The 23,543-nt window shown below is 43.5% G+C and overlaps 1 protein-coding gene across 2 annotated transcripts in view; it reads left to right on the forward strand.

The window, feature by feature from the left end:
* Positions 1 to 23,543, forward strand: part of SLC25A48 (solute carrier family 25 member 48) — a 327,922-nt gene that overhangs the window by 59,394 nt on the left and 244,985 nt on the right. For both annotated transcript variants that reach the window (XR_014966647.1, XM_085618001.1), the window contains exon 3: positions 15,045 to 15,116. Coding sequence is in view for 1 of the 2 variants with exons in the window: in XM_085618001.1 (XP_085474127.1) it covers positions 15,045 to 15,116 (72 nt within the window). In the remaining variant the exon portion in view is untranslated. The remainder of the gene's footprint in view (positions 1 to 15,044; positions 15,117 to 23,543) is intronic.

The following is a 23,543-nucleotide window of genomic DNA, read 5'->3' on the forward strand; positions in this document are numbered from 1 at the left end:
GTTCATTTGAAGAGCAGAATCAATCTGCAGAGTGAAAGGCACACACTTGTTATCATCGGATGCCATGTAGGTGCTATTGATGCCAGTCTGCAGGATACTTCTTAAATGTCAGGGTTGTAAAATTACCTGTGCAAAGTCAAAAGTGAATGCTCAGCTAGTGCACACAGCTGCAGTGATGTGATATACAGTGCACACGGAGGTTATTTGAACTATTTAACTATTCCAGCATTGTTAACACAGAATATTGCTTCTTTATTCAGGACTGAACGCTGGTGGTTGATGAATTATTTTTGTTTTGAATCCGCTGTACGCGGATGCAAATATTTTGCAATTCCACCACTTTCCACTCTTTTCACATGTATCTGCCCTAAACTAGTAAAAAGTAAAAATGCAGGCAGAAATCCCTCCAGCAAAAGAATGTCTTGAATTCCTAGTTTCGCGCAGTGAGAAATGCACAGAACGTTGCTCTTATGCTGTCCTGTGATTTGCGAACATTTCTTCGTATTGCAAACACCAGCTCACTCTCGAGACTTGAAGCGCCCTGCAGGCAGGTACTTTACATTCTTTCCTACTGGGGAAGGAGCTTTCAAGAGCCCTGTCAAGTGGGCAATGTATTTATCTTAATGGACAGGTGTGAGCTTTTTGGGAGCTTCTATTTTGCTGCCTGCGGAGCATTGGAGTAACCGTGATTCCAATCGGCAGGCAGAAGGTAGTGACATTCATCCCAATATTTCACCCATGCCTATGGGACATCTCTGGTAAAGCTCTGTTTTCAATGAATTTGTGTTTCCAAAGAAGAAGCTGCTGCTGTGTCTCAGCAAATAATGCTGATGAAAAGGCCTTTAAAAGGAATCATTCCTCAGGATGGTTATTTCTTAGGAAATGTGAATATGTCTGCTGGGAAGACGAAAGAAGCTTAATGTGCCTGTAAAAGAGAGAGACGTTCCTCAAAACTACTGTTTTTTCTGCCTAGAAATGAGAGTTTTTCAGTGCTCATTTTTTTTCAAATGACGTACATCTCTGATTTTTTTGACAGCTATTTCAGGATTGAATTGTAGATGTCCAAAGTAATTGCATCTAAAAATTGTTATCTCATGCTTTTGGGTTGTTTCGAACCATCAATAATGTTGCTAGGATGTCTGTGTTTATAGGTTTAGCTTGCCGACAGCACATGAGCTGTCCGCTGGGCGGGTTATTGTTTACTCTAAAGTGCCTAGAGGGCCCCTCTTCGTTCCAGCTCTCTCTCTTCCATGTCCTGTATTGCTGTTTGTGGATACGGATGTTTGGGGCTATTTCCTCTATCACAGCCACAGCCCCCCCTGCTGTGCCAGGCCGGCTGCCCGCTCTCTAGTGGCTTGGGCCTTGTCAGTTGACCTGTCTCTTCTAGCCAATCCCAAACCTCTGATGGCGCTTCGAAGAACTTCGTTTTGGCCCTCGCTGGCAACGAGCCCCATTGCTTACTATCATTGGTAGCATGGTCATCTTTCTTTTCTGTCTCCTGATTGGCCAGCACATGCTGGTCATCACTTTCTTTTCTTTCTGTGGAGTATGAAGCAAGCATAGATTGATTCCAATTAGTGTCTGTCTGCTGCTCGCACTGTGATTGGGGTACTAATTCTTGTGTGGTGCTTCCTCCTCCCTACTCACACATTCCCAGGGTTGCTTCTCCCCTCCCACACTACACCCCAAAGTCCGAGAGAGTCGTCGTATAGTTTGCAAATTTTCAACTCTGGAATATCTTTGGATTAAACCTTTGACAGTCTGGTCTGATCGCCTAATCTCACAATAAGGTGATTGTTACTATTATTTTCTGTCAGGATCTGTGCTGAGCATTTGATACTTCTGTTCCGAAAAGGCTTTTAACATTTGTAGCTTGCCAACTGACTCCAACTTGTTTATCCCCTACTGGTACGATATATGTTGCTCCTTCGCCCACTAGCCCCTCCCAGTCTAAATCACATTTGTTAACAAACAAGTTCTCGCAGAAGTGTTGTACGTAGGTGTAGATACTAAGATAAAAGGCATCAGATGTTTACATAGATCACAGGTAGAGGTAATTGGTAACATATTGCATTCTAATTACATTTATATAGGATAAGGCTTTGAAGTGCTGTAGGACAATTCCTCTTCCACTCCACACAATGCTACTCCACTCTATGCCACACAATGGCACTACACAGCACAAAATGCCACTCCACTCCACTCAACTCAACACAATGCCACTCCAATCTACTCCATTTCACACAATGCCACAACTCCACTCCACACAATTCCACTCCATGCCACTCCACTCCACACAATTCCAACTACATACCACATATTCTTACTCCATGCTGCACAATTCAACTTCAGTTCACCCTACTCCACTCCATTCAGTACCACTCATCACAATGCCACTCCTCCATACTCCAATCCACACAATGCCACTCCACTTCACTGCACACAATTCCACTCCTCGCCACACACTGCCACTACACTCCATGAAACACAATGCTACCCCACACCACAAAATGTCCTTCCACTACACACAGAGCCACCCCACTCTATACCTCTTAACAAAATGCCTCTTCACTCCGCACCTCACAATGCCACCCCACTTCACCACATGATGCCACTCAATGCTACACAGTACCACTCATTCAATGCCACACAATGGCACTCCATTCAGTGCCCCTCCACTCCACTGCACACGTTGCAACTTCACTCAGTGCCATGGCACACATTGCCACTCCACTTCACTCTACACAATGCCATTCCGGTATACAACACACAGTGCCTCTCAAATCCACTGTATTGTACTCCACTTCACCGCACATAGTGCACTCCAATCCACACAGTGGCACTCCAATCAATGCAGTGCCACTTGACTCCACTCCATTCAATGCCACTGCACCCACTCCACTTCACACAACACAATGCCACTCCATTCCATGTCATACAATGTTAGTCCACTCCACTCCACACAATGCCACTCTACACCACACAATGTCATTCTACTCCACTACACAAAATGTAACTCCACTTCACACCAAAAAACACTTATCTCCATTCCCCACCTCACAATGCCACTCGACTTCATGCACATTCCACTCCACACCACACATTGCAACTCTTCTCTGATTCACACAATTTCACTATATTCCACTTCACAGAATATCACTCCACTCCACACAATGCCACTGCATGCTACACATTGGCACTCCACTCCATTCCACTCCACTCCACACCACACAATGTCACTCTACTCCACACCACACAATGGCACTTCACTCCACACCACATAATGCCACTCCACGTCACACAATGCTACTCCACTCCTTACCACACAATGCCACTCCACTCCACACCACACATTGCTACTCAATGCCACACAATGCCACTCCACGCTACACAAAGCCACCCCACACCACAAAATGTCTCTCCACTCCACAAAATGCCACCCCACTCTACCCCATTTAACACAATGGTACTCCACTCCACACCTCCCAATGCCACTCTATACCACTCCACTCCATATCACACAATGCCACTCCATGTCACACAATACCACTCCACTGCATGCCAAACAATGCCTCTCCAGTCAATGTCACTCCACTCCACTGCACACACTTCCACTTCACTCAATACCATTCCACTCCACTCCATGCCATGCCACACAATGCCACTCTGCTTCACTCCGCACATTGCCATTCCACTCCAAGCGACATAATGCCTTACCAATCCACTCCACTGTACTTCACTCCACAGAATGCCACTCCACTTCATGATACGCAATGACACTCCAGTCCACACAATGCCAGTCCAATCCACTCAGTGCCACTTCACTCCACTCAATGCCACTCCACTCAATTGTAATTGTTTTTATGTAGCGTTTACTACCTCTGACGAGGTGCTGAAGTGCTTTGTGGCATGCCACTCCAGTCCACTAAATGCCTCTCCAATCCACTCCCCTACATGCCACTCCACTCCATTCCACATCATGCAATGTCATCCCACTCCACTCAATGACACTCCACTCCACACAATGTCACTCTACTCAATACCACTCCACGTACACATTGCCACTCCACACCACACAATGTCACTCTACTCCACACCACACAATGGCACTTCACTCCACACCACATAATGCCACTCCACTCCACGTCACACAATGCTACTCCACTCCTTACCACACAATGCCCACTCCACTCCACACCACACATTGCTACTCCATGCCACACAATGTCACGGCACGCTACACAAAGCCACCCCACACCACAAAATGTCTCTCCACTCCACAAAATGCCACCCCACTCTAAACCATTTAACACAATGTCACTCCACTCCCCACCTACCAATGCCACTCTATACCACTCCACTCCATATCACACAATGCCACTCCACTGCATGCCAAACAATGCCTCTCCAGTCAATGTCACTCCACTCCACTGCACACACTTCCACTTCACTCAATACCATTCCACTCCGCTCCATGCCATGCCACACAATGTCACTCTGCTTCACTTCGCACTTTGCCATTCCACTCCAAGCCACATAATGCCTTACCAATCCACTCCACTGTACTTCACTCCACGGAATGCCACTCCACTTCATGATACGCAATGACACTCCAGTCCACACAATGCCATTCCAATCCACTCAGTGCCACTTCACTCCACACCACTCAATGCCACTCCACTCAATTGTAATTGTTTTTATGTAGCGTTTACTACCTCTGACGAGTTGCTGAAGTGCTTTGTGGCATGCCACTCCAGTCCACTAAATGCCTCTCCAATCCACTCCCCTCCATGCCACTCCACTCCATTCCACATCATGTTATGCCACTCCACTCAATGACACTCCACTCCACACAATGTCACTCTACTCAATACCACTCCACCTCGCACAATCCCATTCCACTCCACTCCACGTACACATTGCCACTCCACACCTCACAATGCCACTCTACTCCACTCCACAGAATGTCACTCCACTTCACAACACACATCGCTCTACTCTATTCCCCACCTCACAATGCCAATCCACTCCACGCACACAATGCCACTTCACTTCACACTCCAAGTGCCACTCCATTCCAATCCACACAATGTCACTCTACTCCACTCAACAGAATGTACCTCCACTCCACACTCTGCCACTCCACTCCATTCCACACAATTCCACTCCCTACCACTCAATGCCACTCCACACCATGCAGTGCTACCCCACTCCACACCACACAATGCCAATCCACTTCACCAAAGCCAATAGATCTCTGTTAGACCTGATACTCTTCGTGTCATGTTTCCCTAAACCTTTTGCTTTTTCCTCTAGTTTTTTGCTGAATCTCTGTCTGTGGCCATATGTCCCAAGCCTACCATTGCGGGCCTGAATGTGCACATTTGCATCTATAGTGTTTTAAACATGTATCCAACCTGCCATTACAGACCTGTGTATGTATAATTGCACTTATGCTCAGGTTGGCCTTTCAAAATCTCTGGCCCATCCTGAGGGTACTTTTCACTATACCTAGAGCAACCATAGGGTGAGTCTCAAGGGGTGAAGCAAGCGTCGGTGAAAGGCAGGGCAGGTACACGTGTGTTCCCTGCCAAAATAGCGAAGAATACCCATGTGTGTTTTTGATACCTATGAGGTTTGCTCTTCCCAAAGGTTAACATAGGGAATGGTTGAAATTAATTCAAGCTGTAATAGTGGCTTACAATGGCGCAGCCTCATAATGTTTCCTATCATTGAATTCACAATGACAACCCCTCTACAGTGGTTAAGAATGATTTGTCATTACTAGCTTTTAGAAAGTGGGCATTTCTCTGCTGAAAAACTCTTTGTGTTCCTTTTAGTTTGACTCCAGTCCACACTTGAGTCTTTCAGAGCACATCTCTGCATTCCCCAGAGACAGGTATAAACAGTGGGCATGCAATTGGATCAACAGACTGCTGCCATTTGAGGGCCTTGCTGGAAAGATTGGAGGAAGAGGTTTTGACACTTGGTCTCTGTGCGCCAGATCATGGCCGCACTAAAGATTAAGACCTACATTCCACAGCCCCATGGTAGACAGAACTGACATTTAGGGGGCACATCTGTGGTTCAAAGGGAAACACTCTGAACCATGCCCAACTTCAAAGGCACACTACAGTATGACTACTAGTGATATACTTCAGCAGGGTAGAGATACACGTGGGGATGTGGGACCGGAGAACATGGAACTGTTAGGTGCACACTGCCATAGGAACCTGTGTTGCACAAGGAGGATTACTGCCAGTGGAAGGGACAATGCACCCTTCCTGAGTAGTGACTGGCCTGGAAAGACTACCTACTGCTATGTGGCACTACAAAGTGTGCTCTCCAAGGACTTGCTCCTGTGTGTGTGAGACCGTAATTGCCTGATGTGACAAGTATTAACGCACACCAGGTGCTGGGCCTCATTTCCAGGGAGGTATGGACTTTGCAACTCTTCATTGTGTGTAACTGGGATGGTCTGGTGCGACCCATATCAAAACACACTGGGCGTTGTGCCTGGTTTCCAGGAATGTACAGAATTTACAACTCTTTATTGTGTGTGACCGCAACTGTCTGGTGTGACTCGGAGCAGTGCGCAACAGACGTTGTGCTTCATTTCCAGAGAGGTACTGACTTTGCGACTCTGCATTGTGTGAGACCGGAATTGTCTGGTGCAACTCGTATCATTGCACACCAGACATTGTGCCCGGATTGCGTTGGTGCTACCCCAATCAACGTGTCCCTGATCGTGTGCCTCCGTCTTCTGAGAGGCACCCCAACTTCATTCCCCATTCATCTTTTGCTCCTTTTGGGCCCTTAGTGTGGTGGACCAACTGCCCTCACCTCACCGGGCTCCAAATGACCTTGTGTTGCCAAGCAGTATTGCCCGGATCAGGCCTGGGAAGTGAGATTGATTGACTGGGCGGAAGGACACACAGAACGATTGGAAATGGGTAAAGAGACTGCGTGACCCCCACTCTGTGCTTCGCAGAACTGGGCTGATGCCGGACGGCACATTGTGGAGCTCTTTTGAGTGACCGACTATTGACCTCAGCCTGCTTCTGCTCCTCATCCTGTGGGTGAACTTCCTGAGTGGTGGCCAAGCCCTCATTTGACAGCTGCCTCCTAATTCTTCCTCCTACCTACCCCCACCTTCTACCTGGGGATTTTGACTAAGAGTGACTTTGGCCACGATCGGCCTACTATCTGGGGGGAGGGCTGGTTATCTCCAACCTGGGGACGTAGGATTGTCGGGCTGAGATGGAGGGTCGAGGGAGGCTTCGGCCACACGGTCTGCAGTGTGCTATCCATTGATCTGCCGGATACCGTTTGCTCTGCATTACTGTCCTGTGTGCATATGCATGCAAGTGCGTTCCATATGAACCTGCCTGATATCCATTGCACAGCTCATAAAAGATGCTGAGTGAGTGTGTGTGTGGGAGAGACTGCCTGCAGACTGGCTGGGAATCATGACACCACCGAGCGGTGTTGCTTTACATGTTGATTCCTTGCCAACAGAATACTACGCTTGACATAGTTTTACCATATGGCATCAGCCCATGCTGCTGTTTAAAAGCATTGTAATTCTGTGTATGTACATATTTTTGATATTGTTGTGATCTGCACCCTATAACTGTGTGATATAGAATTATCAAGATTGCCAGGGTGGGCCTAGGTTTGACAATGTTTTGTCCTGCATAAAGGTGCTTGGGGTGGAAAGTAGAATCTTCTCCAAGTGTGCAAACTACTGATGTCATTTCAACACAGTTGGCCCTGATACTGCTTGTGATATTTCCAATTGTGATTTATGCCCAGAAATACATGATGTTCATGTTGTGTTAATTTATGTGCGTGTTGAATATAGACTTTATTTACATACACCAAATGTGTAACGCTCAGTGCATATATTGTGTGGGAGTGCTGGGTCAATGCTTTATACATTGCCTCTGTGACAAGCCTGACTGCTCAGTATTACAAAGAAGAAATGTACGTAGGCTGAGTGATGTAGAATAGGATAGTACATTTATTCATAAGATTACTTCTTTGTTGGTTGGTTACAGGAAACAAGATAGATACATATTAGGCCCCACCAGGAGCAGCCTCCTTGCTGCTCAGCCTATCCATTCTAACTGACTCTCTCTCCAACTCAAACACTCCAAACATTCTGATGACATCACCATTGGCTGAGCAGCAAGGCGGATGACATCAATAAGGAGAATGCATTAAACAAGTAACACATTACAACACATCTCCCCCCATATAATGATTATGCAATATAGTATGCAAGATGAAATATACACAACAAGATGTCCAACAATTTCATTTCAACAAAAATCACATGCTCAACCCCACCTAGAAAAGATAGGGAAAAGACAAGAAAAGCGTTCCATTTTATAAATCAGTGACTACATACTTACGTTAACTCACACTAGGGTAATAGACAACCCACAACCACAAAATAGTGGTAAACCAGAGAAGCTTAACAAAAAGGAGTCTTCTCACATGCGGACCTACAACGCACAGTCCAAGCACCTCACACGGGGCAACAACCACTTACAGGGCACCATCAAAACAAGTAAGTCAGAGAAGCTACACAAGAATGAGTCTTCTCATGTGCGCATCCGTAACGCACAGTCCAACACCTCACACGAGTTAACAACCATTCAGAGGGTATCACCAAAACAGGTAAGTCAGAGAAGCTTCAGAAGAAGGAGTCTTCTCATGTGCGCACCCGTAACGCACAATCCAACACCTCACATGAGGTAACAACCATTCAGAGGGTATCACCAAAACAGGTAAGTCAGAGAAGCTTCATAAAAAGGAGTCTTCTCACGTGCGCACCCACAACGCACATACTAAACACCTCGCACGAGGCAACACTTACTCAAAGGCATACACTAACATGACCAGGGACACTACACTCTCTCTCCCTTTGTTCATACAGATGCAAGACAAGGACACTACACTCTCTCACCCTCAATTACATCCAAGTACAGGATCAAAACATATTATGAAAATAGAGCAATGGAGCAACACTCAGCACCAAGCTACCCAAGGTTGAGAGCAGGTTAAACTGTGAGTGTAATCATCGGGCCCTGACGGGAGTGTTAGCTTCTGACCAGGGTTGGATTGGGATTAAAAAGTGGCCTGGGCAGCTACAAAAAAGGGGTCCACATTTCCGTATTGCCTTTCCGCGAAACAGCGAAATTTTAATTAAAAGGGGGGGGGGGGGGCAAAAAATGCACGGATTAGTTTACACTGGTGAAACACACCTGAAATCAAGTGAGGCCACTTTTTCTCGGGCCCACTGCCCCCGCTCAATATGCATACATTAATTGGTCGGCCCAGCAAGAGAAAGGGAGTGACACCTCCGCCTCCAGAAATGCCACTCAGGCACCCACTGGGCTGCTGGCTGTATTTGAACACAGACACCACCCAAAACAGACCCTAGGCTGCCCAAAAAAGCAGCCCACAGTTGTAAGTCCGATACCGACCTCTTGGGCATTGCCCAAGTGCCAGCGTTACCAATCCAACACTGCTTCTGACTGGCTAGGACATCACCTCAGCGAACCAGAAGGTACTAGTTCCAACAATCTCATATAGTCAAGGCATGTAGCTTTGCCAAATCCTTGTCAGATTCGACATAATATCTTCTGTGCTATTCATGGCAAATTAATGCTACACAGAGAGAGAGAGGCACAAGGCACCCTTAGCCATTGGTCATTGTGTCAGCCCTCATATTGAACAGTCCACATTCATTGATTGATATTTATAGTCTGTCATTACATACTAAGTTTTCCCTACTGACACTACATTGGAAGACCAGTGACTGGCCCCCTGCCACTCTGTCAGTTGGAGATGTGGTCCTCTGAAATATGTGCGTTTCATTACTGAATAGGGCCTTTCATGTTTGTTATTGCCGTGTGTCATTGAGGCTCAATACTGCTTTACAGCAAGGATGGCTGTTGCCGCTTGGGCCATAGAGGCAGTTGACTGGATAGGGCATGCATTGATATTTGTTTCTTCATTTAAATATAGAGGCCAATTACTGGCTGGGCGATTGGTGTTAAGTAATGACTGGGTTTTTTCATTTTTAAATTTTCTTCTGTAGTCCTCATATCACTCCAGACGTGCTAACAACAGGCATACAATAATAGGCTTGTGTGCAGATGTTTTCTCCACCTCAAATGTTATACGTCTGGATAGTTAAGGTATCCATTGTGTACATCTATATCCTTGCATTGTAAAAGAAAAGAAGGTGTAATCATCGTCCCATATTGTGTTATCAAAACTTATCCCACCATCTCTCAAAAGGCAGACAAAAGTTTATTTATGACCTGTGGTGCCCATCATATCTAAGGTACAAACATTTCTAACATATTTTAACCAATCCAAATATGCTGGTAGATCAGCCTGTGTCTATGTTTTAAAGATTTCCCTCCTCACCAGCTGCTTCAAATAAAATAGCAGTTTTTCTGATATAAATTAAATTTACTTTCATTACTCTCAGTAGGCCATAATTCGAAAAAGACTCAGGTTGGGCTTACATGTATCTGCTTCTCTAAAAACGTTTATCTAACTCACTTTGTGCCAAAAAGAGCTTAATAATGAACATTCTAAAAACATATGCAGGTCATTAGCATCTGCCAGACCACATCTTCTGCATTTACTCTTCTCATTATTCTTGAACTTTGCCAACTTCATCCGAAACCAGTAGCATATATTCAATCACAGTGGATCAGATTTAACAGTATCATAAAGAATGTCCAGATACTTGCCATACATTTCCTATCTCTGTCCAATTCAAGTCTCCTTCCCAGATTCCATAGGAAGGCTTCAGTTTTTCATCTATTGCTGTGAACAATTACCAACACCATGCAGTATTTATTTCTTGGGTGGGTATTTTTTAAATCCTGTTCCATTTAGCAGATTTGTTTCTCAGTCCAATTATGACTCTTCAACCTCTAGCTAAGAGTATTTAAATCTAGAGTTCCCTTCTATTAGTTCTTTCCACAGCTCCCACGTGGACAGTATATCTCCATTCCATAAGTGTCCTTATCTCCTTAACCTTCCCCTTTTGATTGGATAGCATGGTCGATCACTGAAAAGTCACATTCCCGGTATCCCAAAACAGTCGTCCTCGATTTGTGATACAGAAAATTAGACCTAGATACTGCCTCCTCAAATACTAGACACTGTTGCACATAAAGTTTCAGGAGAAAACGGTGAGATAGACCCTGAAGAAATACTTTTAAATCTCTCAGTGGAAATGAAGAAGAGTTTTGAGAGCTCAGAGGTGAACCAGAGAGAGAGATATGCAACACATGCCTCTTTTGAAAGAAAACAATGTGAATCTATAACAACTTGAACTGAAGCACTGGAAAGAGCAGACCAGGAACTCAGCACAACAGCAAAATCTGATGCAACAGAGATTTATTTCTTAATGTAAAAACGTAGGGAAACTTCAGACAGAATGGAAAGAATAGAGAACCATGCAAGAAGAAACAATATTAAAATATTGAATATTATGGGAGGCATGCAAGGAGGTGACCATTGTGACGAAATTACTAAAAGAGGCTGTTCTGCCGGCTGACACTACCATGGATTTCATGCAAGAAATCCCAAGAGTGCACCGTGACTCTTTTAAGCTCAACCCAGCAGGATAATAAACAAGGAAAAGTATACTTAACTTATCATATGCTGTAAAAGAGCACATTTTAGACATTGCCCTCAAGCCTAGGACATTGCAGGATCTCACGTTTAATATAAGGCCTTGTATCTTCTGTTCAATGGAGAATAAACATTGGCAATTAGAGAAATGGATAGAGGAGTTGAAAAGGCTTGGGAGATTAAAGTGTTTGGGGGCAAAGGTTCACCTGAAATTTTCCTGCTTTACTATAGGTTATGTATAAAAATGAGGTGTGCAGTTTTAGGGAACCACAATAGGTAGATCAGTTCATTCAGCACCTGAGGTCCAGTCGAAGAAACTGAGGGGGTTTCCCCTTTTTTGATGAATGGATTTTAAAGTTCACGCACAGGCATTAGGATCATCCCAAAATAAGAGATGGGAGTATTCCCCATGGAGGGGACATACAGGATGGGGAGCATAGGGAAGAGATAGAAAACATTTTTAGTTTTCAAATATTTAAGAATTTGGCACAACCCAGGAAGTTCCCAACGTGTAGTGTAGACAGCACAGAAGGACTGATTAAATTAGAGGGAGAGAAAACAGTTCAAACCAGTTCATCTTAGTTTCAACATGGAATGAAAATTGTTTGAGAATGAAAAGGAAGCCGTGCCTGGTTCTACAATACTTGTGAGAAAATGGCACATCAATAATGATATTGCAGGAGACTCACTTGCTAAAGACTGAGTTTGCGACTCTCCTGAACAAGCAAAAATGGGTTCTTCAAGCATTATGCACAGATCGGGCATGCTACTCGAAGCAGCCAGCTATTGTAGTGAGGCGAAATTCGGGAGTAGAGTGGAATCCTGAGCAAAAGAATGGGGCAGATGGGTCATAGTTAAAATTTAAATATAACCGAATACCCTGTTTTCAGTCGGCTTTTATGGTGCTAATATTGACGACCCAGATCCATTGGGGAATATTTTCTCTAATCTATTGAATTATAACTATCAAATCATCATTAGAGGTGACTTTAATATCCTGTTAGACAACAGATTAGACAGAGCAACAAGTCATGACCATGTGAGTTCTCTAAAATCAATTTCATATCTGCCTTTCGTAATGAAAGAACTAGGCCTTTATGACATGAGGCGTCTAAGGGTGGGAAAGTTGGGACATTGTTCCTATCACTTCAAAAAGCACGGGCACTACTGTCAGTTATTTTCTATTAGATAGGAAGGAAGCAGGCAATGTGAGAAGTATAAATCATTTGCCCATACATGTATCAGACCATGCAGCTGTATACTTGGAGCTCAGTTTATGGTTCTATACGACAAAACAAGCTGGAGTCCTGACAGGCAGATCTTGTTGGGGGGGGGTGACATAATCCAAAAATTGAAGAAGAGTTCAGAAGACATTTTTCATTTAAATTTAAGCTTGTCACTTGTGCATGAAATGGGACATATACAAGGCCATTTTAAGAGGGCAAATAAGCAGTTTTTCTTACCATCTCAATGGAAAAATAAAACTGGATTCACAGAGGCTTGAGGAAAGGATCACCGACATTGAAAATGGCTTGACATCCTCCTACTTATGTGAGACTGAGAGACAGGAATTATTATATTACAAACACTCTTGAGCCTTCACAATACATTTGAAACTCACATTGAAATGCAAAGAACTGAAAATGGCAGGGTAGCAATTCCTGGGGTTGTTTATGCTCATTACTTTTTGGTGTCATTGAAGCTGATTTGTTTCTGTGGTCGTCAATGTTCATCGGTGCATGAGGCCATGAAAGATCATTAATGCCTGTTTTAAACAATGTTTATTAATACCAAGGGCTAATGGGGCGCATTGCTGCTTACTTCTACTATTGATGCTAGTTCCTTCCTCATGCCAGTATTGATGCTCATTACTTACAAAGATCATTGATGGTCATTAATATCTGGAGCCAACGATATTCGTTGCTATCTCGATTCATTTTGTTCATTATTGCTGGGGCCTTTGACCATCATTGCTGTCTTGGGCCATTGCCATTCATTTCTGTCTGGCACCACTCATGCTTGATAGTGCTTGGGTGATTGGTTCCAATATTGATTTACACTATTGCATGGAGCCAATGATGTGCATTACTATATAGAATCCTTGATGTTCATTACTGCCTAGTGCCATCAATGATCCTTTCTGCCTAGCCTAGGGCCATTATCATATCTGACTAGTGGCATCGAGGAACGGCTAAAAAAGGTTGTGCCTAATACAACCGTGGTCGTGGGGAAACTAAGTATTTCTTTAAGTTACCCTCACACACCCTAGTGGTGTCATGCTTCATCATCGGGTCACCCAGACCCCTAGAAGTCCGGGTGGGCTCGACCACAGTGTTGGGAGTGCTTTTAATATGTTTACGGCAGAGGGAGTTATCTAGATAAAATACCGCAGGCAATTTCCCCACGACCACGGTTGTATTAGGCACAACCTTTTTTAGGAGTTCTCATTTCTCCCCCTCTCCTTTCATTTTGTTAGATCTCTTCTCAGATCTGTTAGAGTATTTTTTGTGCATATAGTGGCATCGAGGTTCATTACTTTCTAGGGCTCTTGAGGTTTGAATCTTTCTAGGCCCTTTGAAGCTCATTATTTTCTGGTGCCACTGAATCTTTTTAGTTCCCAAGGCCATTACGCCTTGTTACTGCCTCAGTTAATTGACTTTCTCTAGTTCTTTGGTGACAGTATTGATGCTTGTTTACTGCCTGGCACATGAATCTTCATTATTGAATGCACATATGCTTGAGTGCTTGAACTATATCAGGGATTGTATGACTGTTTTGTGTCTATGTTTATACATGATTTATGCACGCACTATACAAAAGTCACCTTTGTTGTCAATGCTTGTTTCTAATGACACTGGCCAATGAGTAAGTTCCTGTTTCTAGACCTGCACTTCTGCCTTTGATAGTCATGCTTGCGAATCACCTCCCCGTCCACGTTTTGTCCAGTTTTAGGCTCTAATTGTGTATTTCGTCAATTAAAGTCGGCATATTTCAACCTTTGCAGATGGGCTATAATCTCTGGAGTCCCATTTGGGGAGGCAACACTTAATTGGAAATCCTGGGGACCATACAGGTCTTTACTAGAGAATTACCAGTATATAATACTCACTAAATATGGAATTGTGATATTAATTGTTAATTGATCAGGTTGTCATTTAACTAAATAACTTACCGCAATTTTAACACGGAAGTTCATTAGTCTTGTTTTAATTGATCTTTCTGGTGTAACGCAGCAGACTCGTTTTCTTTGTTTCTTTATTTATGGACGTATTTGTGTATGCCAATGCATGTCTTGTGCTTTGTAATACATCAGATGGTGACATCAATTAGGTAAAGACGATAACTTTAATGAGTTTTACAAACATGTTTTACAGACACGGCTGCAAGCTGGGCAAGGATATGGGAGCACATTAAACTGTATTCTTACAATTTATCGGAATGAAAATGTAAGTATAATACATTTTTGGAAACGTAGTTCAAAAGAAAATGTCAAATAATTAGTTTGCCTATAAAACAAACAGGATGCGTGACTGCTAAATTCAGAGGAGACATTTCACTGTAATTGTATTTATTAAGGGTGGTTTGTAGAGCACATACGTGAATTTCTTATCAGTATGATTCTCGAGGTTGCGTTCCCTGCTAGTACTCCTACACCCAGTGCTACCACGTGGGGGGGTGGGGAGGCAGAGGGGGGATGGGGGGGATGCAGGATTATACTTATACCTACAAAAGTGGTTTACATGGTACGCAGTTTAGATGTAGAAAATTGGGGGCTGATGCTCCCATGAGGTAAGAGTGATTCTGGTATTAATGACCTCTGCTGGTGGTGCGCCAATAGTGCTTTCCTGAACAGGAATATTATGAATTCTTTCTGAAGTAAACAGGATAGCACTCAGTGGCGGCTCGCACAGGGAGTGCTGCGGGGCGGTGGGGCAGGGCGGGGCGGGGGAGGTCCAGGTTGAGGGGATAGTGGACTCTGACATACGGCCGAACGGAGTAAGGTAAGTAAATACATAAATAAAACAATTTACCTTGTGAGCGCTGCATCACCAACTCGGCGATGCAGCCCGTGCAATGTAAATTGTTTAATTTATTTATTTATGTACTTACCTCATCCCGCTCGGCCGTATGTCAGAGTCCACTACCCCCCACCCTGCCCCTCCCCCGCCGCACCGACCCTCAGCAATCCCTGTGCGAGCCGCCACTGCACAAGCTCTAAAATCAGGTCTTGGGGTGTTCCTCCTTGATGCACATTGATGCCTTTTCCTTTCTGTTTGTGCTGATTTTCAGTTTCATATCCACGCGGTAGTCTTGTGTCTCAGTAGAAGTGCACTTAGGAGCCAGCTGTTGAAGCTAAACCTGGCTAAAGCAGAAATAGGTGTAGCTCACGAGGCAGAGGAAAATCAATTTAGGGCCTGATTTAGATCTTGGCGGAGGGGTTACTCCGTCACAACGGTGATGTATTTCACATCCGCCGAAATATAAATCTCATTATATTCTATGGGATTGTTACTGCGGTGGATGAGATATCCATCACCGCTGTGATGGAGTAAGCTGTCCGCCAAGATCTTAATCAGGCCCAGCCACGGCCCGTACAGTAGGCGCGGTGGGGCCGGGAAGGGAGGGGGGATTTTCGAGAGACAATGCCGAAGAAAAACTAAAAAAATAATTAATTTTCCCTTCTGGTCATCTCTCAAAATCGCTACCCCACGCATCCGGCCCCACCGCTCTTACCTGCATGGGCCACAGATGATCAGACCCTTAATCGTGAACTACAATGGAGCTGATGTAGTATCTTCTTTCTGATGTCAATGTGGCTTACACTGTGTTAGAATTGTCTAAGGGGTACGGGAGCAGTACGCTGTTAGTTCCAGCCGGTGTTTGGCTAAGAGGAGGTTGGGGTGGGTTTGTATCAGGCTTTTGGTCAGCAGTCTCGTACACCTTTTTTATACAGATGTTTATTAAGGTTTACAATGTGACAAAGCACAACAAGTTCTACCAGTCTGGGGACAGTGTCAACATCATTACAGAATGATACACGGATGTGATCAATCTTAAATCTCTCTAGATTTTACCTTCTATATTCCTCTGAATATCATTAATCCTTGACATTTATTTCAAATAACAATGCATGTAATAAGAATTCAAGGAATCCTAGCAGCAGACATAAATTCGTATAAATTAAGTTCTTAGACATCTAAATCTTCCTGCAGATTTTCATTTGTTCGGAAACTTTTCCATTCTGATTTCTCCAGTCAAAGTCTATTCAGCCCCATCTTCAATCCAGTGCTCTACCGTCAACTTTGTGGGAGTTGAGTTAACCAGTGTATTGCAACAGGCCTCTTAGTAGAGTAAACTGCACAAATATCCTATTAGTTTTATTATTTGAGCAGGGTGGTCCCTATGCTCAGTAGGCACCGATGTGACAGCATCTTTAGCTTGATGTGTTGATGAAATTTATCTCTGTCTCCTACTTGTGTCCAATATTCTGCTACATTTGGGCAGTCTCACACCAAGTGGAAATTCATGCTCTTTTGTTCATTACATTTTAAGCAAGTAATTTTCCTCTCATTGTCTATTCTATGAAGCATCCCTGGTGTTACATAAGTTCTGTGTACAAAGTTGAAATATAAGAGGCGAAATCTTGCATTGTTTTATGCAACTAGTGTGAGCGCGAGAGCGCCCTGTGTCTACTTGCTTGTCTGTACATGATACACCGCAGTCTGATTCCTAGCGACATCTAGTTCTTAATACTTGTTTTGGCATATCATCCTTGATAGCGATATAGAGCCTGATAATACAGCCCGCCCCTAATCTGGCCCAACAAAAAGCTCTGCGCATTTGACTCTAGCCGGGTGTCCTGAATGTTCACCAAACTTGCTTCACTCTCTTGCGTAAGGTAAAATAATGAAGACACCGGCCCATATCTATTTGAAAGACCTTCATCGCACCTTCTAATGAATTCAGGGCATAGTTTCAAATAAAACCCCTGCATTCATGTAGCCTCCCGTCCTCCATTTGGACATATCCTACATAAAATGCAGTTGAGCAAATTCAGGTAACAGCCAAACCGAGAACCCCTACATATGGCGTCTGTTTTCCGCACCTGAAACAAAACCTCCTCCAAATCAGTATCATATTCCTCACCAGACGTGGTATCGTCAATGGCAGTCTGGTATTTGTGAAGAGACCTGTCATCAGATCTTCTCTTGGTGGCAGTCCACCCAACAGTTCAGTATCTATGCTTTTTTCTGAATCAAACCAGCCTGCCACAAACTGCAAGTCAGCTGCCATGTAGTACTCTTCTAGGCTTGGGACTCTCAGGCCTCTATCTTCATCAGTACATATTAAAATATTAATCTTAACTGTGCTCCTCTTTCATCCCCATTCATTGCGGATCTAAGCTGACCAAGGTTAACCCATGGGATCCCATATATACAGCACGGAAATAAGTGCAGGCATCTTGGCAGTACTACCATTTTCGTTAGCACTAGTCGTTCGCCCAACAGCAAAGGGAATGAGCCCCACAAATGCAGGGACTTCTGTATGCTCGTAATTACTTTAAATGTATTCAGCTTGAGCCACTTACTCTCTGTGGGTCACCATTATTCCCAGAAAACAAAATGACCCAATTTCCCATGTTACCTCCAGTGGCGGCGGTACCTGCAGAGGAAAGCCTGACAATTGACCCAATGGGAACACTAGCAACTTTGTTTATTTATATATAAGCTTGACTATTCCCCAAATCTCTCTGGTGTTCTCATTAACCGTGGTATGGCATCCATAGGGTTTAGCAAATCTATCAATAAGTCATTCACAGGTGTTTGTGGCCATGTAATTCTATCGCCTGGCCTTATAGTTCTGCATGAAATTGGTGCGCTAAAGGTTCTATGGCCGGAGTGAATAACAAAGGAGAAAGAGGAGATCCTGCTCCGCTGCAGTTCTCATTCTTCTGATATGATCCCATTAGTCTTAACCCTGGCTAGCATTTTCCTGTTCAAGAATTTGATTAATTTGGTAATTCCTGACCCAAAGTTATATCCTTTAGTGCTGCAAGCAAATAATGCCGAGAGACAGTGTAAAATACTTTTTCTGTGTCCCATGACACTAAAGCCTGCTCTTTGTTACTATTCACGGATTCGTACATTACATACCTCAGGCGTCTGTCTACTTGGCATAAAACCACCTCTGTATGTATTAATTGACCATGTTGAAACTTAGTGCTAGTGCCTTGCCAAATATACTATTATTCATACTGAGCATGGAGAGAGACTGGTATGCTATAAAATCTAACAGATCCCTTCCAGGTTTTAGTAACATAACTATCAGAGCCTCCCTCATAGAAGAGGGTAGAATGCCCTTCTTAAGTACCTCTTGATACACCTGCAACAATTGTTTTGCCAATTTATTATTATACATTTGATACCATTGTATCAGGAGACTATCTAACTCCAGTGTTTTTGATGAATGTAATTATTTGATAGCAGCTGCAATTTCACCTAAGGACAGTGGTGCATCTAGCTTCTTTCTTTGGTCTTGAGTTAACTGTCTCACTCCCTGGAAAATGAGTATCGATTACGGTCCCTCCTCAACCAGTACATTTATATTTATATAGAACTTACTATATTAGAAATTAAGCACTTTATTGATCCCTTCTTGTGCTTGGCGAATGGCTTCCCGAGTGTCTAGTTCTCTTTTCAGGAACCAAGACAATTATATACCTGCTTTATCTCCCTCCCGGTGCAGCACCTGATTCTAAGAATGATTAGAAGTAGATCTTTCTCTATTTTCTTCTCAAGTATCTCATTTCGAAGTCTCTCCTGCACCTCACCCTGTGATGCTTTGGGGGCCAGCTAATTTTACAATTTTGCTAGTTCTTTCCTTAAGGGCTATTCCCTGCGATGCTGGAAGACTCATTGGAAATGGATGTACCCCTCATAACTACTTTCATACTTTCCTATTCTTTTCCTCTACTATTGGCAGATTAGTTGTTCAGTTTAAATAAGTCTGTTCTTGCACTTCTGATGTGCAAAAAAACCTCTGCTTCTTTCAGGGCTGAAACCAGCAATCTTTATATGGGGATCATGGCTCTATACTTTCCTGTCTCGTATAGGAAGCTTACAGGGGAATGAACATATAGGAGCCTTCCCAAGGGTTGTATTTTTGAGAGAGAGGCGTGGCCTCTATCTATCAGTACAAAAACCAGTCTTGAGTATGTATTTGGGGGACGTGCATGTTAGGTGAACTCCTTCCATGTCGGGATTACTCAACCACCTGATGTCCACCAAATTGAAATTTCTCATGACATAGAACAAGGATCTGGACATGTTTTGTTTATACTTGAGACATTGTGGCATTCTGTCCACCCCCATCCAAGATACAATTAAAATTGTCAATCCAGAGTAGCGCATACCCTAAATAGGGAGAAATGTTTTGTCCCTTAGGAGACCATAAAAATCTGCAACACCCGCAAGGTAATTTCTGTGCCATTTAGTTAACCATGTAAGATCAAATGTCAGCATTTATATATAATTTATATATTGCAAAGGGCATACTGGGGGCAATCCAGAAACCCCCCACCCTCACATGTTTACTGTATCTTGCATGGTTAAAGTAACCTCACTACTTGCACTGCACTTTAATCTACTCTTTTGCAAGGAAGTGTGTCTCTTTTAAGCATGTTATTTGTATCTTGTGACTACGCAGATTTGTGTCCACCTTTGCACTTTTGACACAGTTATTTAGCTCCCTGAAATTACTTATTACAATTATTATAGTATGTGTTAGGCCTGTCAGTCTTAGGGTGGTCTTCCCACAAACGTTTTGCCTGCTTACCTCCACTTTTGCTGATTCTTTTTGTTGGCCTTAGGACTCTAATAGTGATCATTGGAAATTCCTTATTACACTTTTAAGCTGTAATTCCTGATTAGGAATGAACAGCTTTATCTTGTTTTATAGATTTGGAATGGTAATGATAAATCCTCATTACTGGTAATGTTGGATTTACCATTACTATTTTAGAAATGCCACATTTAGAAACTGGACATTTCTCTTACAGCTCTGTGTGCCTGCAGCCCATTTCCAATACAAGTCTGGGGTGGGTGACAGCTTGACTTTGTGTATTCCTTCTATACAGCCATTCACAAAGAAAGGTTAGGTGTGTCTGAGTGCTCATCTGCATCCTGATGTCTCATTCTGGGCAGGATGGGAGAGAGGAGATAACTTTACTTACACCTGATTAGGCAGTGTCCTGTCTCCACACAAAGGATTGATTACCCCCCTGTAGTGAGTCTGGAGCCATAGTCTGGAAAGAAACGACCTCTGTGCACTTCAAAGACCCTTCTTTGAAGTCGCTTCTAATTTAAAGGCACAACTGGGCATAAGTACTGGGTCTCTGACCCCACCACATCAGACACTTCTGGACCTGTAAAGAACCTCTGCCAGAAGAACTGCTGTGCTGCTACAAGGATTGTCAGTCTGCTGGATTGCTGTTCTGGAAGAACTGTTTTTCTGTGGTGCAGCCCTGCTGCTCACTGACCCTGCTGAGGGAGAGCTGGACTCTGCCTTGAACCCAGAGTGTACTCCAAGGGCTTGTTTTTTTCCCTCCTGCTTCCTGAGACTGAGGGATATGAAAGTCTCACCACCTGTTCCTGTTCCTGTCCCATTGGAAATGGACCTAAATGCTTTCACCAGTAATACCAACACATCTCCAGTCTGCATGTAGCAAAACGAGCGCTTCAACCTTGTTGCAGGAGCAGAATCAGTGCATTGCAGTCAAAACAACTACATCACCTTAAAGAACCAAAGCACTGAAACCAACTCGTCGCCGCGACGGCATGGAGAGACCTGGTGCATCGTCTATGGAACCAATGCCTCTCAGCTCAGCAGATTGTCTTCAGAACCAACACATCGGCACCACTGCATGAAGAAAATCAACCCATCACAACAACTGCGGGATCAACATCGATGCAACGCTTATCTGCACCCTGTATCTCCATGATCAAGGTACTTTGTTCAGCGAGCCTGCATGCCTCTTATACGCAGCCAGTGCTCCATCGCAGTCAGCCTGAACTCGTGACTTTGCCCCGGTCCAGTACGACCAGATAACCCCATAGGAGCTTGTTGCTTCTAAGGGCTATTTTTACATTTATTCTTTAAAAACTATTACCTTGACTTCTCTTCATTGGATTTTTGTCATTTTTGGTATTGATTTATTTATACAATTATTGTCTATTCGTCTGGTGTGGAGTCTTTTTTAGGTGTTGTTGTAATATTTACTTTATATGTGGAACCTTCCGCCACCCCTTCCCCTCTTTCCATCATGGAATCTTCTGAAAGAAGCTTACCTTAGAATGTTGTGTGAAGTGAAGGGTATTTGGAGAGTGGATGGTCAAATAAAGAAGCATTCACAGCTACCTGTGTCTTCTATTCTTCACAACACTTTTGACGAGGATGGGATAGGACCAATGGATCATCTAGGGGAATACAACTTCACAACAGGTGTTTTCACTGTGTTACTGTGTGTTCTGTTGCTCAAATACTTTACACATTGCCTCCTAAGTTAGGCCTGCCTGCTTAGTGCCAAGCTACTAGGTGTGTGTCTGACTTACCCTTTCTAGGATTGTAGTCCGTACTTGAGCAGGGTGCATACTTCTGCCAACTAGAGACCCCATTTCTAACAGCATCCATCACTTTGTTTCATTAAAGACTATGTGACCCCTCAGCGCACATTGTCAAATTACGTCATATGTGTTATGGTGCAACACTATCCAACAGAATAGCTTGACACAAAAACACTAAATGCAGCAATATTGGGTATTACGCCAGATACCCATGCACCCAGACATTAACAGTATTCTGATCTATATTTCGAACTGTTAAATCAAATAGAAGAGGTACAGTGCAGTTCACGAGTTCATGCATTTAAAGATATGTAATAATGAAAAAAATGAGGCTGAATGAAATAAAATCTTTGCCAAGAATCATACAATATGTTCAACCTGGTAAGCTGGCAGTGATCTCAGTTTCACAGATTTTACAATGAGCAATTCAGCTACTAGATGGGTATCTCTTTCTCTTACCCGTTTAACTCCAGAAGTCACTGCCTTTTTGTTAATATTTGGCACATAAGGTTAGAACATGTGGGAAGACAGAAACCACATGAAAAGTCAGCTTGCTTTGGATTTGAGGACCTAAGAGGACCTTGAGAGTCTAAGAGAACCTTGAGATGAGCTAGAGCCATGCATCGGGTTTGAGCTTTCAGTGGCTTGTCCACCTCTTAGATTGCCCCTGGGGTGACAGAGTGATTTTACGAAGATGTGTGTGGTGAGTAGGCAGGGCTGAGGGCACTGATAAGGTTGAGCTCCACATCGGTGTAAACCTACAGGGGTTTAAGAGGGTCAGGTTGTGACAGGTCCCAGATGTGGGAGAAATTAGAAACTGTCTTTGAAATAGTTCCATATTGGGTCATAATTCCATGTCCTTCCCAGGCAAAACAATGCTAGAATTCCCTACACGATTGTAGAAAGCCTTGAGGTAATCCATAACAGCAATGCAATTTCTGTTTACATTTCATTTTAACTTCACCTTGCAATCCCTGAGAGTATTTGTTATTTTCCATACATTATTTTCAGCATTTTGTTCTTGCAACATTTGACTCTTCTGTGTGAACCAAGTCACCTTTAGACATCTGGGTGAGTTCCAGTTGAGGTTAATTGTTTCTGATGGAGCATGATGGGGCACGAGTGAGAGGTCTGGAGATTAGTCTGAAGGTTGTATGAATTTCTCACAGTGCCTGTCAGTGTGTTGTCAAGTATTTCTCACATGGCACATTGTCATTCTCCCTATGTTATCCTACTAACGCATGTAGTAGG

This window comes from Triturus cristatus, chromosome 7 (assembly GCF_964204655.1).
Source record: "Triturus cristatus chromosome 7, aTriCri1.1, whole genome shotgun sequence".
Lineage (NCBI taxonomy): Eukaryota > Metazoa > Chordata > Amphibia > Caudata > Salamandridae > Triturus > Triturus cristatus.